General features: G+C 44.6%; 1 protein-coding gene across 1 annotated transcript; it reads right to left on the bottom strand.

Annotated features, from left to right (window-relative positions):
- Nucleotides 1-1,003: 1,003 nt before the first annotated feature.
- Nucleotides 1,004-6,167, bottom strand: LOC101390128 (retinol dehydrogenase 16). The gene is made up of 4 exons (XM_004443867.3): nucleotides 5,855-6,167; nucleotides 3,546-3,804; nucleotides 1,999-2,162; nucleotides 1,004-1,221 (listed from the first exon to the last, which is right to left on the bottom strand). Exons 1-4 carry the CDS (start codon nucleotides 6,165-6,167, stop codon nucleotides 1,004-1,006), a joined length of 954 nt encoding a protein of 317 aa, XP_004443924.2.
- Nucleotides 6,168-13,740: the final 7,573 nt, after the last annotated feature.

The raw sequence follows: 13,740 nt of genomic DNA, 5'->3' as shown, positions 1-13,740 counted from the left end.
TGGGCATGGCAGAAGATGGAGAGTGGTAACTCTAAAGGAGGGGACAGATGGAGAGAGATTGCTGCTGAGGGGAGAGGCTTGATGTCCCCAGGGAAGAGTCGGGGGCCTGCCAGCCCCTTAGCCACCTCTCTTTGTTTGTCCATCCTGATGTCTATCCTGTGACCCCACGATACCTGATATGTCCTGGAAAGGAACCATTAGCCCCTCACTTCTGTGGAAGGAAGGGAGTGACCTAACTTCTCTCTCCAATCCCTCTTCAGGTCATCCCATTCTTCCCTTGACCTCCAAAAGCAACTGACACTTCCTCTCATAGACCCAAACACACTGCTCCCCAAAGCCATGGATCCAAACACTGGGCCTGGGTAAACTTTTCAACTTTATTTTAAGGCAAAAAATAAGGAATGGAAATCCATGGATTCAAGACAAATCAAACATTGGTTTCTGTGCCCTCTGTCAGGAACCCTACTGAGGACACCTCCTTCCAGTAAAGGTCAGCTGAGATGGACCTGAGACTGATGGGTCAGGCTGGTGGTTGCTGTCCACAGATATCTTCAGGGGAGAGGGGCCTTCACCTTCTCCAGGTCATTTCCATCCTCTGTGGTAGGCAGGAGACTGGCCAGGGCCAACTGAGGAGGAGGACAGAGGCAGAGCAGGCTCAGGTGGGGATGAGCTCAGCTGCTCACACCCTCCCAGAAGTGTGGGTTCCTCAGGGTGGCAGAGGGCCATGAGGCTCAGAGCCTTGAGAGGCCTCTCAAGGATCAGGGGAAGACATGTGCTGTTGGGTCCCTGTTCCTCAGCTGTAAAAATTTGCTTTCTTCCTCCTAATATCCCCAGATTACTGAGTGATGCCCCAGGAAAAGTCTGGGGAGGAGGTAAGGAGTGAGGTGAGATGGGTGTCCCTGGTGACATGAGAGCCCCTCTCACCACTCTATTTCCCTTTCCCTGAGGCATCCCTCCCTCACACAGTACCCAACTCCACCCTACCATGCACCCCAATCTTGGGCTACAGGGCCTTGGCGGGCCTTGGACAGCTCCAGTAGATCATGAGGTCCACCAGGAGGGAAGGCATGTAGCTCATTGGGAGGTAGAAGAGCTTGGCGTCCCAGCCAGCTGAGTATCGGGTGCGGGGGTGGCAAGAGGTCAGGGCATGTTCCATGCAGTCCGTCACCAACGACACATTCTGAGGCCACTTTGGCTTCAAAATTTCAGTTGATTTGATGACTGTCAAGAAGGAAACACCATCCAAATAAATTCTCAATTCCCAATCAAGCTGCTTTGGGATCAGTTTAAGAGAAAAGTTTCTAAAAATTTCTGGCCCCCAATGGCATGCTCCAAGTGGAATCCATGGACGTTGTTGGAGCATGTCCCAACTCTTACCCCAGGCACACTCTCCACACGAAGCCACTCTGACTCTATTCCTGGGAATACAGTCATGTTCTGCATAACCACCTTCTCGTGAAACAACGGACTGCATTTACGACAGTGGTCCCATAAGATTAGTACCATATAGCCTAGGTGTGTAGTAGGCTACACTATCTAGGATTGTGTAAGTACACTCTATTATGTTCACACAACAACAAAAGGGCCTAACAACACATTTCTCAGAACCTACCTCCATCATTAAACGACTAATGGCTGTATGTGCACTACACAAACTGGAGGTCTCTACAAACACTAGAAATCTCGGCACCTGAAAACCAGCTGCTCTGATGCCGGCTTGCCGTGAGGCCATGAGTGTCTTCCCTCTCTGCCTTCTGTTTCCTCCTCAACATAATGAAGAGTTTAGATGAGACAGTGGCCTCCAGGTCTAATAAGCCAGGGTCTGTTCCTCAGGTTACCAGTTGACCTCACAGGACCATGGAATGAAGCTAAATGTCCCCATTATGTGGCTGAGTCAGAACTGGGAGCATGGACCTGAGACCTGAGGAGGGGCTAGTGTTGGACCCAGGCTTCCAGACAATGGTTTTCTTCTCTCCCCAGGGTCCACAGTTCACTCACGGGATGCCGGGAACTTCTCTCCATAGATCTCCTTGACATCTGGGGTGGCTCGATCCCATGCCTCCTGGAAGCCCTGAGAAATCCTCTCATTCATCGTCATGGGTGTCATGAAGGAACCAGGCTCGATAATAGCCACCTTCACCCCAAAGTGGCAGAGCTCCCTCCTGCAAGGCAGACAGACAGAGGGACAATGACTTCAGAGGCCTTGGAAGACAAAATACAGCAAACAAACAAGCAAACAGGAATGATATGAGTCCAACACAGGATTGGGGTGACATAAACTCAAAAGCTTGGGGGGTTTCAAAGGGCAGTGGCCAGGAGGAGAAAAATTATGATGATGGCATAGTCTCTGCATAAGGTTTATACATTTTTACACATATTTCACATGCATGTGCTTCTTAGCTCTAAATCCTACCTACTCTGCTACAAGGCACCACTTAAGCGCTCTCTCCTCCGGTGTCCCCTCACATCCAATCCACCTCCAGACATTGCCCATCCTACATCCTCCACCCTCCTCAATCCTCTCTCTACCCTCTCCTGCTCTAGTCAACTGCCAGGCCATCTGTCCCCTAAGGAGTATCTCTCTGCCTGCAGTCTCAGCTCCCCCACATTCAGAGCCATCCTCTGCCCTGCAGCCAGTGGGTTCTCTAGATGCTGATTTGACAAAGTAGCTCCCCTGATTAAATCCCTTCCATGGGGCTCCACTGCCAACAGTATGAAGGTCTACAGCCCGTCCAGGGCCCATGACCCTACATGAGCCCACCCATGCCCACCTGCCCCGCATCCCTCCTGCCATCCTGGACCTTGTCCTTTACCCTGGAGGACCCTGCAGCATAGGCACTCAACCATTACTCCCCCTGGGCTTGTCTGAGGGTGAGTAATCCAGGAAGCCTTCATTCATCCAGGAAGCCTTCCTTCATCCAGGAAGCCTTCATCCAGGAAGCCTTCCCACATTATTTGTCAGGTTGCCAGGTTACCAGGTTCAGTTCTTCAATCCTCAGCTCAGACCCCTCTCCAGGTTCCTTCCCTCATTTCTCTGCCACCACAGCCATTATGGCTTACTTCGTCACAATCGCCATGAGAGATGGCCACAACATTTCTGTATCTCTTGTCCCTTTCTCAGAGGTCAGACTTGTTAAGTCAAGGACCAAATACCATTCTCCTTAGACACATTTAATGTGCACTCTCAGAGGTGCCAAAAATATATGTTGAATTGACACAAATGCTCTACCCCTACCTCAAGGGCTCCCTGAAGCTGAATGTCACAGGAGTTATGGACGTGGGCACTGCAGCCACATTATCCCATGTCCAATTCTGCCTCGGACACTTTCTGACTGTGGATCCTCCTCCAGGGCAGGAATATGTTCAATCAAACTCTGTTAGGCCTGGGGTCCATCCCAATACCCAGAACATAAAAAAAGTGCTCCCCAATGAATGCTTGGCACAAAGCAAGAGAGAGGGATCTGGAAGGAAGAGCCTCTGAAAAGGCTTTCCTGGAAGCACAGAAGGAGGAGGACTGAGGGAGGTCCTGGGTCCCAGTCCAATACCTGAGGGAGTCTGAGAATGCCTCGACGCCATACTTGGAGATGCAGTAGCCCCCACCAAGAAAGGACACCCGGCCCATGATGCTGGAGACGTTGACCACGCGGCCCCGTGCCCTCCTCACTAGCGGCAGCAGGCTCAGGGTCACCTCGATCATCCCCAGTAGGTTCACGTTGAGAATCTTCATGAAGTCCTGTTTGGTCAGCCACTCGTTGGGTGCCATGGGCATGAAGATGCCAGCGTTATTCACCAGGCCCCACAGTCCTGGGGACAGTGAGGGGAGAGAGAACAATAGTGCGTTGTGCCCGTGGGTGAGAGCACAGCTGTGGTTCCAGTTCACCTTCCAATCACGTGAGGACATTCTGAGAGAGGTTGGGTGGGGAGTGGGTGGAACAGATAACAACACACAGCCGGCAGGGTCTAGAGGGTGCAGACCCTGTAAGCTGTTGGAGGACAGAAAGTGTGCCTTCCTCCTGATTTATTCTTCAGGCCCAGCCACTGCCTGGTGCACACTGGGCCATCCCCCCACGTTTGGTGAAGGCAGGGACTGATGTGGAGGAATCTAGTGTGTCCATATCCGGAACACAGACAGTAATGTTTTGGGTTTCACACATCAATGTTGTCCTGCACATGTTATAAATGTTCACCTACATTGTCAGATTTCCTGGACAGCCTCTTGAGTGAGTGCTCAACAACTATCTACGGGGGAAGGCGACAGACACACAGAGAGAATGAGGAAGAGCGAGAGAGAGGAAGGAAAAGATAAGATAATAGACAAACGAAGAAAAGGTGGCTAATATCTGGGTAGGGGTTGGTTGCGTAAAGCAAACCTGAAACCCCAGGTTGGGGGCAATGTGAGGACAGGCGGGGAGAGACCTCAGGGACTGGCCTTGAAACACCTGCATCAACAGTGAGCAAGGTTCCTGTAGGATCTGGAGGATCAATTCCAAGGGGCAGGCTTTGAGGGGAGGCAATGCTGTCTCACCCCCACCCTCCCTGCACAGACTTCACCCTCTGCACCAGAACATGCCCCCCTCTCCTCCCACCCACACAGGAGAGCACCCTCGCCCCATCCCTTTAGGCCCACAGTTCACGCAGCTTCATGGAAACCTGTCTGCAAGATTCAAGGACATAATTCTGAGGATGGAAAATAAAAAGTTCCAGCAACAGCCCTCAGGGCAGCAGGAGCAGGGATTCGGGGCAGTGGGTCAGGGGGTAGCACAAGTATTGACCCAGAGAGTTGAGTCCCTCCTCTGCTCAGAAACAGGCCCGCCCTTCTAGGAATGGATACCCTCACACCAGACATGATACTTCTAAGAACCCAATCAATATACTAGGTTATACGGAGTGATTGGGGTAAAAAGAAGTTTATCAAGACACGATTTATGTTGAGTATGATAAAAAAAAATGTAAGATACAATTTCATATCATACCATGAGGTACTGTTTTAGTATGTAATGCTACTCAAAAGGTTAGAATATACACAATCATTACAATTTAGGGTTTTGGAGAAATTTCCATTATGTTGTAAAATGTTGTGTTCTCTCAATGAAAAGAATTGGATACAAACCCTGTGCAAAATATACCATCTACGTCAAAAGGTTCCCAGGACTTGTCCCTGGTGGTGAGATTGTAGATGAGTTTGGTTTTGATCCTGTACGTTTCTGTGTTTTCCACAATGGTCATGTTTTACAATTGTACTTGGGTAAAAGAAATTAATGTTCTTTTCTTCCCCCATAATAAGACAGTGCACTTGTAGTTTGGAAAAAAAAAGAGAGAGGGAGACAGAAAGCGACCTCGTGCTAGTTATGTGACCTTCCTTAGCAAGTCCTGAAAGCTCAGTGTTGTCATCTGAAAATGGGTGACAGTGACTCCCTGGTGGGAGGGTTATGGGCCCCCAGCAAGAACATGTCAAAGTGCTGAGAACAGGAGCCCGGCTCCAACCCTGCCCCAGCCACCCAACAAGGCTTCGGGCCCCATCTCCACTCTTCCTCCAGAGAGTGTGCTCTGATCTCCCTGGGGCACTCAGCATCAAGAAAGCCAGCAGTTCTGCCAAGAGAAGAGGGGACGCCATAGACAGGAATTTGGGAAGGGCAAATTCTCATCAGGCAAACTATTTCAAAACCTCCAGAGTTCCAAGTCGGGAGATGGGGGCAGTGGAAAGAGGAGAGGTTCAGCTGCTAAGCTGGATGAAGTAAAGAAAGCTACTATGACTTCAAGTCCTGGAAAACACATCGGGAATCTTCTCCACGGCAGACAAGGAGTCTCCCTTCACAGAGAGGAAAGAAACAGACTTGAGAAATCTGAGTGGTACCTCTGTCCCCCGTGTGCTCCTTCACCCACTGGGTGGCTGCAGCGATGCTCTCTGTCTTGGTGACATCCAGGATCACCGTCTCCAACATGTCTGACGTCTGGTCCCTCAGCTGCTCGGCGCCCTTTTCTGTCAGACACGCGGCCAGCACCCTCAAGCCTCGCAGGTCCAGCTGCCTGGCCAGCAGGTTTCCGAAGCCCGAGTCACAGCCCGTGATGAAGACGTACTTGTCTCGGAGGTGGCTCACCACCTGCCTCTCCCGGTACCAGCGCAGGAGGTAGTACAGGCCCACCAGGACTGCCAGGTACAGCCACATGGCTTTGCAGGGACAGACACAGACAGGCTGTGATCAGAAGAGTCTGGCCTCCTCGATCAGGAAGGCTGTGCTGGCAGTCTGGCCTCCAGGATCTCTGGCATGAAGTCTTCAACTGCCCTCTTGATCACTCTTTTTCCGGAACATTTTATTCTCTCTCTACCTATCCGCCCTTTGGACTACTTTTGCAAGAGCTGACATAGGCCCTTGAAAATCCAAATCCTGCCCAGAAAGAAAGCATCACTTCACTGTCAGCAATGCTACCCCAGGCCTCTCACTCCATCTGCTCTCCACGTCCACGTGTCACATACCGACCAGCATAGGCCACTCTGGTCTAGCTTCAGGGTTCAGCACTGTTTCTACTTGTCTGCCAACATGCTGGGCTTGATCTTCCTGACATCAGGAAGGTTCTTAGTGGAAAGCCACACTTGATTCAAGACACATTTACAATCAACACTCTTTCTGGGCCTGGGTTTCCCCATCATACTCAGCACCCAGAATCCCCTCCTCCGAAATCTAAGTCATTGTCAGCCTCTCTAGGGTTAGACGGAGAATGCAAAGGAATTTAAGGAAAGGTCTCCTCCTGATACAGTAATTCTCTGGGGCAGAAACGTGTCCAGGAGAGCAAAAGAGTGTCTGAGCTCAGAGGTAAAGAAAGAGGAGAAGAGGGAGGGGGGTGGGCACACACAGCAGTGCGACTTCACTGAGTTGCTGGAAGGGCTCAATGGAAGGACTGACGCAAAGCGGGTCTAAGGGTTGTTACTCTTTTACTCAGTCCAGAGGCCTTGACCCCAGCTGTCCCCTGGGTGCCCGGGTACATTGCCCTCTGCTCCTCCCACCCCTTCCATGCCAGGTACACATCCAGAGCCCAGGCCACTGAGACACAACGGGAAAGGCAGAAAAGACTGACTTGAACAGGGACCACCGGATGGTGTAACCGTGGGCCCTCTGGTACCCATTCCACTGACCCCATCTTATCAACACAATAATTAAGAGTAGTTTTTCAGGGCTGGCCCCGTGGCTTAGCGGTTAAGTGCACGCGCTCCGCTGCTGGCGGCCCGGGTTCGGATCCCGGGCACACACCAACGCACTGCTTCTCCAGCCATGCTGAGATCGCGTCCCACATACAGCAACTAGAAGGATGTGCAGCTGTGACATACAACTATCTACTGGGACTTTGGGGGGAAAATAAATAAATAAAATTATTAAAAAAAAAAAAGAAGAGTAGTTTTTCAAGAACTGAGACCCCTTATCCAGTTCAGGCCAGTTTAGGCCACCAACACATCAACTGGGCCTGTGCAAATGCCTGATAAATGACACTTTTGACGTCAAAGGGCTGAAAACTGCACCCTCTGATCATGCTATCACCACTATTTTGTAAACATGCATCCTATGAAGAGACATGAAGCTTGACCGTGCTTGTGCAAGTCATCAATTACCTCAATTCTCCTTACCTCCAGTCATCTGTCCCCACACTTCAGACTGCCCTGCCTTTCATCCCGTAAATTTTGCCCCAAGCCCTGGATCAAGGAGCCAGAACTGAGAGCATAGGCCTCCTGTCTCCTCGCAGATTCATCTCGCAAATAAAGCTACTTTTCTTTTCCCAAAGGTTGTTGCCACAATAATTGGCTCTTTATGCACATCAGGTGGTGAGCCCTTGCTCAGTTGCAATATATTTTTGCTACCAAGAAGAGACAAGGTCCTGTGACTGCCTGCCTGAGGCTGTAGAACCCCCAGTGAGGTACAGCGTCTTTTTGTCAACCAAGCGGCCACCTAGACAGTTTTGTCTAGAGGCTTGGCTGATCAGATTCCTGTTTCCCACTGTGGTGCACCAGGCCTCAAGGTGTTTTTTTTTTCTTTTGGGAGAAGAAACAGTTTCTGGATCAAGACATCTCTGGGCTCTGGGTGAGTAACTTTAAGGAAGTGACTGTCCTTTACCTTGCCTCTAGGGTTTGATTCCCTTAAAATATAAGATTGGCTTGTATCCTGGGGAATCCTGGTGGGCTGTGTCCCAAACCTTGGGCCTGAACCCCACAAAGTAATTAGAGGCAGGATAAATGGCTCACTTGTGAAGTTGCTCCTGAGTGGCTCAAAGCACTGATTCCAATCTCCTCCCAGTTCTGAGCAGCTCCTGGCACTGATTCTGAGTTGCTCCTGGCAATCTGCTTCTGCATAGCTCCTGGCACTGGTTCTGAGCTACTCCTGGCAAAGTAGCTGGTATTCTGGTCTGTGTTATATGTAGAACTGTATTATGTGTGAATGCTTGTCTAAACTGAATTGGCTGTTTTGGGGACTGAGTTTCTTGGTGACTGTAATAAACACCCTTTAGAAATTACCTTGTTTGTTGTGGCTACCTTGGAAAGAGCCCCCTCAAATGGAAATAACTGTAAATGGCTGACAATTTAAAATTACAGTGGCCACTTTGGGCTCCTTTTGCGCTTTCAAACCAAGAAACAAAGAAATCTTTAATCTTTAAAGAGTCAGGTGTTCCACCTTCCAGCACAATTGCTCAAAATCTAAAGGTTCCAGAAGGTGTAAGTGTTTGCAAAGAACTGTAAAATCTTACCAAGCTTGTTTCGTGTCCTGAGGGCTTGGCTTGATAATCGTCAGGCTGGGTGTCCCAAAAATAATGTTGGACAAAAATGTGGTTGCACCCAGTTTTGTGGTCAGAGATGGTCAGACAGAAACATGGGTTGCACTCCTTTTTATGGCTAAGGGTCCTACCGAACTGGTTACAGACTCAGGCGAATTGCATTGGCCATTAGAAGAAACGTTCCAGTTAGATAAGATCATTTAAAAGTGCACTTAAAAGCAAAGACTTCAAAATTCCAAAGTAACCTTATTGAAAGTTTTGTTGCAAAAAGAAAAAATTAAGTTATAAAAGGCACCTAAAAGAAAAGCCTACTAGCTCATGGCTTTACAGACACCCCATAATCTACCTTTGAAGGAGGGCCAATATGAGCCCCTCCAGAGTTAACAAGACTCTGAGACAGTTTCAGGGAAACTGCTATGTTAAAGATTACTGGAATTGTTCAATACGGCCAGGTATAGTTACTGTTTTTCCAGGCTGAAACCTGACAAGATCATTGAAAGGATTTAGCAACTTACGCTCAGAAATTTGGCCAAACTGGAAGCTGGTATTCAGAACCTGATAGGAATTTTTGTAGGCCTTCTTCCCTAAGTTAAAATAAAACTAAGCACCCAGAGGTAAAGAAGCAAATTAGCAATGATGTAGTTGAACAGATAGATCAACCTATAATGTCATTTAAGTTACAACCCAATTTCTGAGGAAAAGCAACTGTGCTTAAAAAAAAATCCTTGCAAAACTGGAAATGCAACTCTAGAGGCAGTTCAGATTCCATCCATTTCCTTTATGTCAAAAAGCTTCTCTGGGAACTATTATCTAACCCATTTAGTTCTAAGACTAAAGAGAAAAAAAAGGAAAGAAGGAATGAAAAACTGCCTATAGAGCAGCCTTGCCCAAAAACTAGTATCATGGGTGTCTTATCCACAAATATTAGTAGAAAAAGCTTAAAATTTTGATTCAATTATTCTTTCATAACTAGTGAGCTTTATTATACCATATCTGATTCATAGTGGTAATTTTAAGACAATAGCTGTGGAGTCTTTGTGTATGTGTGTCTATATGTATGTGATATATATATCAGATATATATATATATATATATATATGATATCTTACCTCCAGAAGATATAATTTCTAAAAGAGCTCTATTTGATTGCTTCAAGTAATTGCTTGAATAGATTATTTCTAAATGTAGTAGCAACTAACCCAAATGTCTCTCAAGTTAACATGATATAAATTAGTCTTTGGTAAATGAAAGCTTATTAAGTTTGTTGGTTTGGTTGAAATAGACATGTCCTCAGAGTTATCAACACTGGATATGATATAGACATATAGCCTTTATTAGTCAAATAAGCTTATGTTGTCACTGTTACAAAATTTGTCACCAAAAATAATAGCTTAGAATGATAGCTGATTTTGTCTAATGTCTCATGAAGTTTTGGTAGGGACTCTAAATACTATTAGGAACAGGTAAACTAAATAGATACAAGATAAAAGTTTTGGGGTAAACTTTTTAACAGTAATTATATGCTATGGCATGTGTATTTAAAACAATTCCCAAAATCTCTTTGGTACCTCGAAACTTTGAAGTTTTGCAAGGTGAAATTAAATGATAAAAAAAATTCATTGAATATCTAGGTCATTTTCAAATAAAAGTAAATACTGAAATATTATTGCTAAACTTGTCTCAGTTTATCTACTTTTGGCTTCTTATTACAGAGAAACTAAAAGATGTTTGGGTCTATTAGTAAACGTGTCTTGTATTTTATGAAAAGATCACACTATGAAGTAGCATGTTTCTAGAAATTATGAAAAGTATTTATAAATTTGCCAAGCCAAAGAATGCTAATGTAAAAGACATTTTATAATTGCTTACTTCTTAGTTTTTACTAAAAATTAAGGTCTGAAAGGGTTAAGAATTCTAGCTAATATATGTGATTAAAGCTACTAAAAATTAATAAGGAAAACATCTTTGTATTCAAAGAAAGTAAGATGCATGTTTTCAGTAAAGAAGGTATAAAGAATGGAATTATTTTTGTTTGTTTTGTTAAGAAAGATAAATTTGTCCTAAAGTACTAGGAGGGAAGAAAGAAGGCATGGGACAAATTCTGAATGTAAAAAAAAGTCATAGAAGGTTTGTGGAAGAGGAACCCTGAGGAAAGAGTTTTGTGAGTGGTCCAGTTGGCTAAGATCAGAATGAATTTAATTAAGTAAATGAGTTTTGTATCAAAAGTAAGCTGGTGCAAAATTAGAATTTGTTTTTTTCTCTCTCTGAAAAGGATAATTTTCTTGAACTTTTAGTCTGCTCTTGAGGAATACATTATAAAAGGTTTTTCTTTACCTTTGAAAAAGTCTACCTAAAAGTGAGAAAATCTATGTTTTGTCAAAATAATTTCCTAAATTCTAAAAGGCTGAAATCTCTCTATTAAGAGAATTTAAGGTTTGGGATTTTTTCACTCTTTAACTCTGTATGTTTGCCTTTAACATCTTCTGTTGTCACTTTGGTTAACAAGGCATTGTTCCACAGCAAGCGTTGTTTCCTGTTTGACCAAGTGCTTTAAAATCTTTTGATATTTTTGACAAACTTCCTCAGAATTCAATGGGGCCATGGGATTTCTCAAAGAATTTGTCCTCTCTTTCTATAAAGAGGGAGATACTAAGTTAATTAGGCTTATTTAGTATGTTACATTACATGGGAAGCATTGTTAAATAAATGATGATAAACCTTCTTAAGTGATATTGTGTGGGTGAATGTTATTTAAATGAGTGTTTTCAATGTTATATAACATTCCTAAAATTCTGATCTGTCCTGGTTGTCAGCCATAATTCTAGTTATTATCTTAAAGTGTTGTATATCACAGAAATAGCCATGTGTCTCTGTCAATTGACATTTTTGAGTCTTTTGTCATTTGCAGACAGTTGTGTTACTCTGATATTTTTGCAGATGTATTTCATCTTCAGAGAGACTCATAGAAAGGACCCTGAAACTTGCTCTAGAATGCAGGTTTCTGATAAACCTTCAGATTATAAAACTGGGCTGGGTAAGAAATTACAGAACTCTAACAGAGAAATGGATGGCCACATAAAACTGCTAACAGAAGATCAGATCAAGAATGGGTCACATGGGCCTGAATGAACTGATGAGGATGATTATAATTTTGCTGACTTTTCCTTTGAGATATTGCCAATCTTTAATGTTTTATTTTTCCAGATTTAAGGAAACCTTTCTCTCTTTTCTCTTAAGCTATGACTTAGAGCAATTTGGTTAAATTATACCTTTCTAAGTAGAATTGAAACAGTTATTTTTTACTCCCTACCTGATCTCACCAGAATTTGGAAACTCTTGAGGTGTGAGTATTCTTTTTTTTTCATGGCAAAGTAGTTATTTGTATAAGTTCAATAAGAATCTGTTCTCCTTATAGCAGGACACATTTGGAAACGTTGGTTATATTACCAAGGCTTTGACTGGAATGTTATATTTGAGAGAAACATGCATGGACTCAGATATGACCACACAGCTTTCAGGAACAAAGATTGACTTTACGGAATAAAGCCACAGGGAAATATTGGCCTGGTGACTTGCTTACACAGTTCCCAGCAAACTTACCAGGTGCATAAAGAAGGTCACTTCCCTGGCAGGTGCAAAGAAGCTCAGGATATTTGGGGGAACCTCAAGAGAAGAGAGGAATTCACCCAAATCTGTAGGTATTGCAGGAAGAGTCTGATGATGAGTCTTTGGCTTGGTTTTCTGGGCCTTGAGAGACCTTTAAAGTTCAATCTGAGACTCCTTATGAAAAGTTCCAGCAAAGCAGATTTAAAAGAGCCTATGTGATCAATTGCTATTCTTGCTGTATTTGTGTAAGTAATTGGGCCAAGTTTATTGAAACTAGACTTATTTTGCAAACCAATGAGTCTCAATTTGGCTATCTTAGGTAAAAATGAGGGTGATTTTAGAGAGAAAAACAATGTTTCAACAAAAACTATAGTACACATTCATGGATCTTAGATTCTAGTTCTGTTAATTGTCTTTGAGGTGTTTGTTTTCTATCTGTAAACTGGACCGGATCCTGAATTCTTCTAGTCTCCTCGGAATTCTGGCTATAAATATCCAACCTAACATTTTCAATTTTTTCCATCATTTTTCATTTGGAATCACTGAGAATTGAAACACTCTTTCTCCAGAGGCCCTGCAAATTGAAGCTGGACAACTTGATATAAACCTAAGAAAGATTCATGCCTCTTGCTCTGTAAGCCACTCAGAAAGATACCTGAACACCCAATGACATCATCAGAGACTTTCAAACTACAAAAGATACTTCAACCCTGACATCTAGAAATCTCCTTGACTGGCTGCTCCTGGGGCTCAGAAACTGGTTTATAATTTGCTCCAGCCATTAACCTTGATTTTCTTTTTGCTTCTCTAGAAATGCTTCTTATTAAATACCTGGTTATTAATTTAAACAATATAGGCCTAACTTTGGGAGCCCATCTGCATCACCGTCTTACTAAGAGACTGGTTCAATGAGATGAAACACCCCTTATGAGCAGGAAGAAGCTAAAGCAGTCATCACTCCCTTTCTCTCAAGATTGAGAGATGAACAAAAAAAGGGGAGAATTGGTAACCATGGGCCCTCTAGGACCAGATCAACTGACTCCATCTTATCAACAGAGTAATTAAGAGTGGTTTTTCAGGAACTGAGACCCCTTGTCCAGTTCAGGCCAGTTGACACCACCAACTCATCAACAGGGTCTGTGCAACTGCTGAATAAGTGATCTGTTTGATGTCAAAGGGCTGAAAACTCCACTCGCAGATCATGCTAACAATACCATTTTGTGCACATGGGTCCTATGAAGAGCCATGAAGCTTGATTGTGCTTGTGCAGATCATCAATTAACTCACTTCTCCTAGCCTCTGATCATCTGTCTCCAAACATCAGACCACCCTACCTTTCATTCCAAAAATTTTGCCCCCAGCCCTGGATTGAGGAAG

The sequence above is a fragment of the Ceratotherium simum genome, chromosome 17, assembly GCF_057802395.1.
Source record: "Ceratotherium simum simum isolate JZ-2026a chromosome 17, ASM5780239v1, whole genome shotgun sequence".
NCBI classification, from domain to species: Eukaryota; Metazoa; Chordata; class Mammalia; order Perissodactyla; family Rhinocerotidae; genus Ceratotherium; species Ceratotherium simum.
The sequence above is the reverse complement of the archived record's forward strand: the minus strand, read 5'-3'. Positions and strand labels throughout refer to the sequence as shown.

Coding starts and splice junctions, on each gene's coding strand:
- LOC101390128 (XM_004443867.3), bottom strand. CDS start 6,167: ATGTGGCTGTACCTGGCAGTCCTGGTGGGCCTGTACTACCTCCTGCGC. Junction 3,805..5,854: donor GGAGCACACGGGGGACAGAG/GTACCACTCAGA, acceptor CACTGTCCCCAG/GACTGTGGGGCCTGGTGAAT. Junction 2,163..3,545: donor GCATTCTCAGACTCCCTCAG/GTATTGGACTGG, acceptor TCTGCCTTGCAG/GAGGGAGCTCTGCCACTTTG.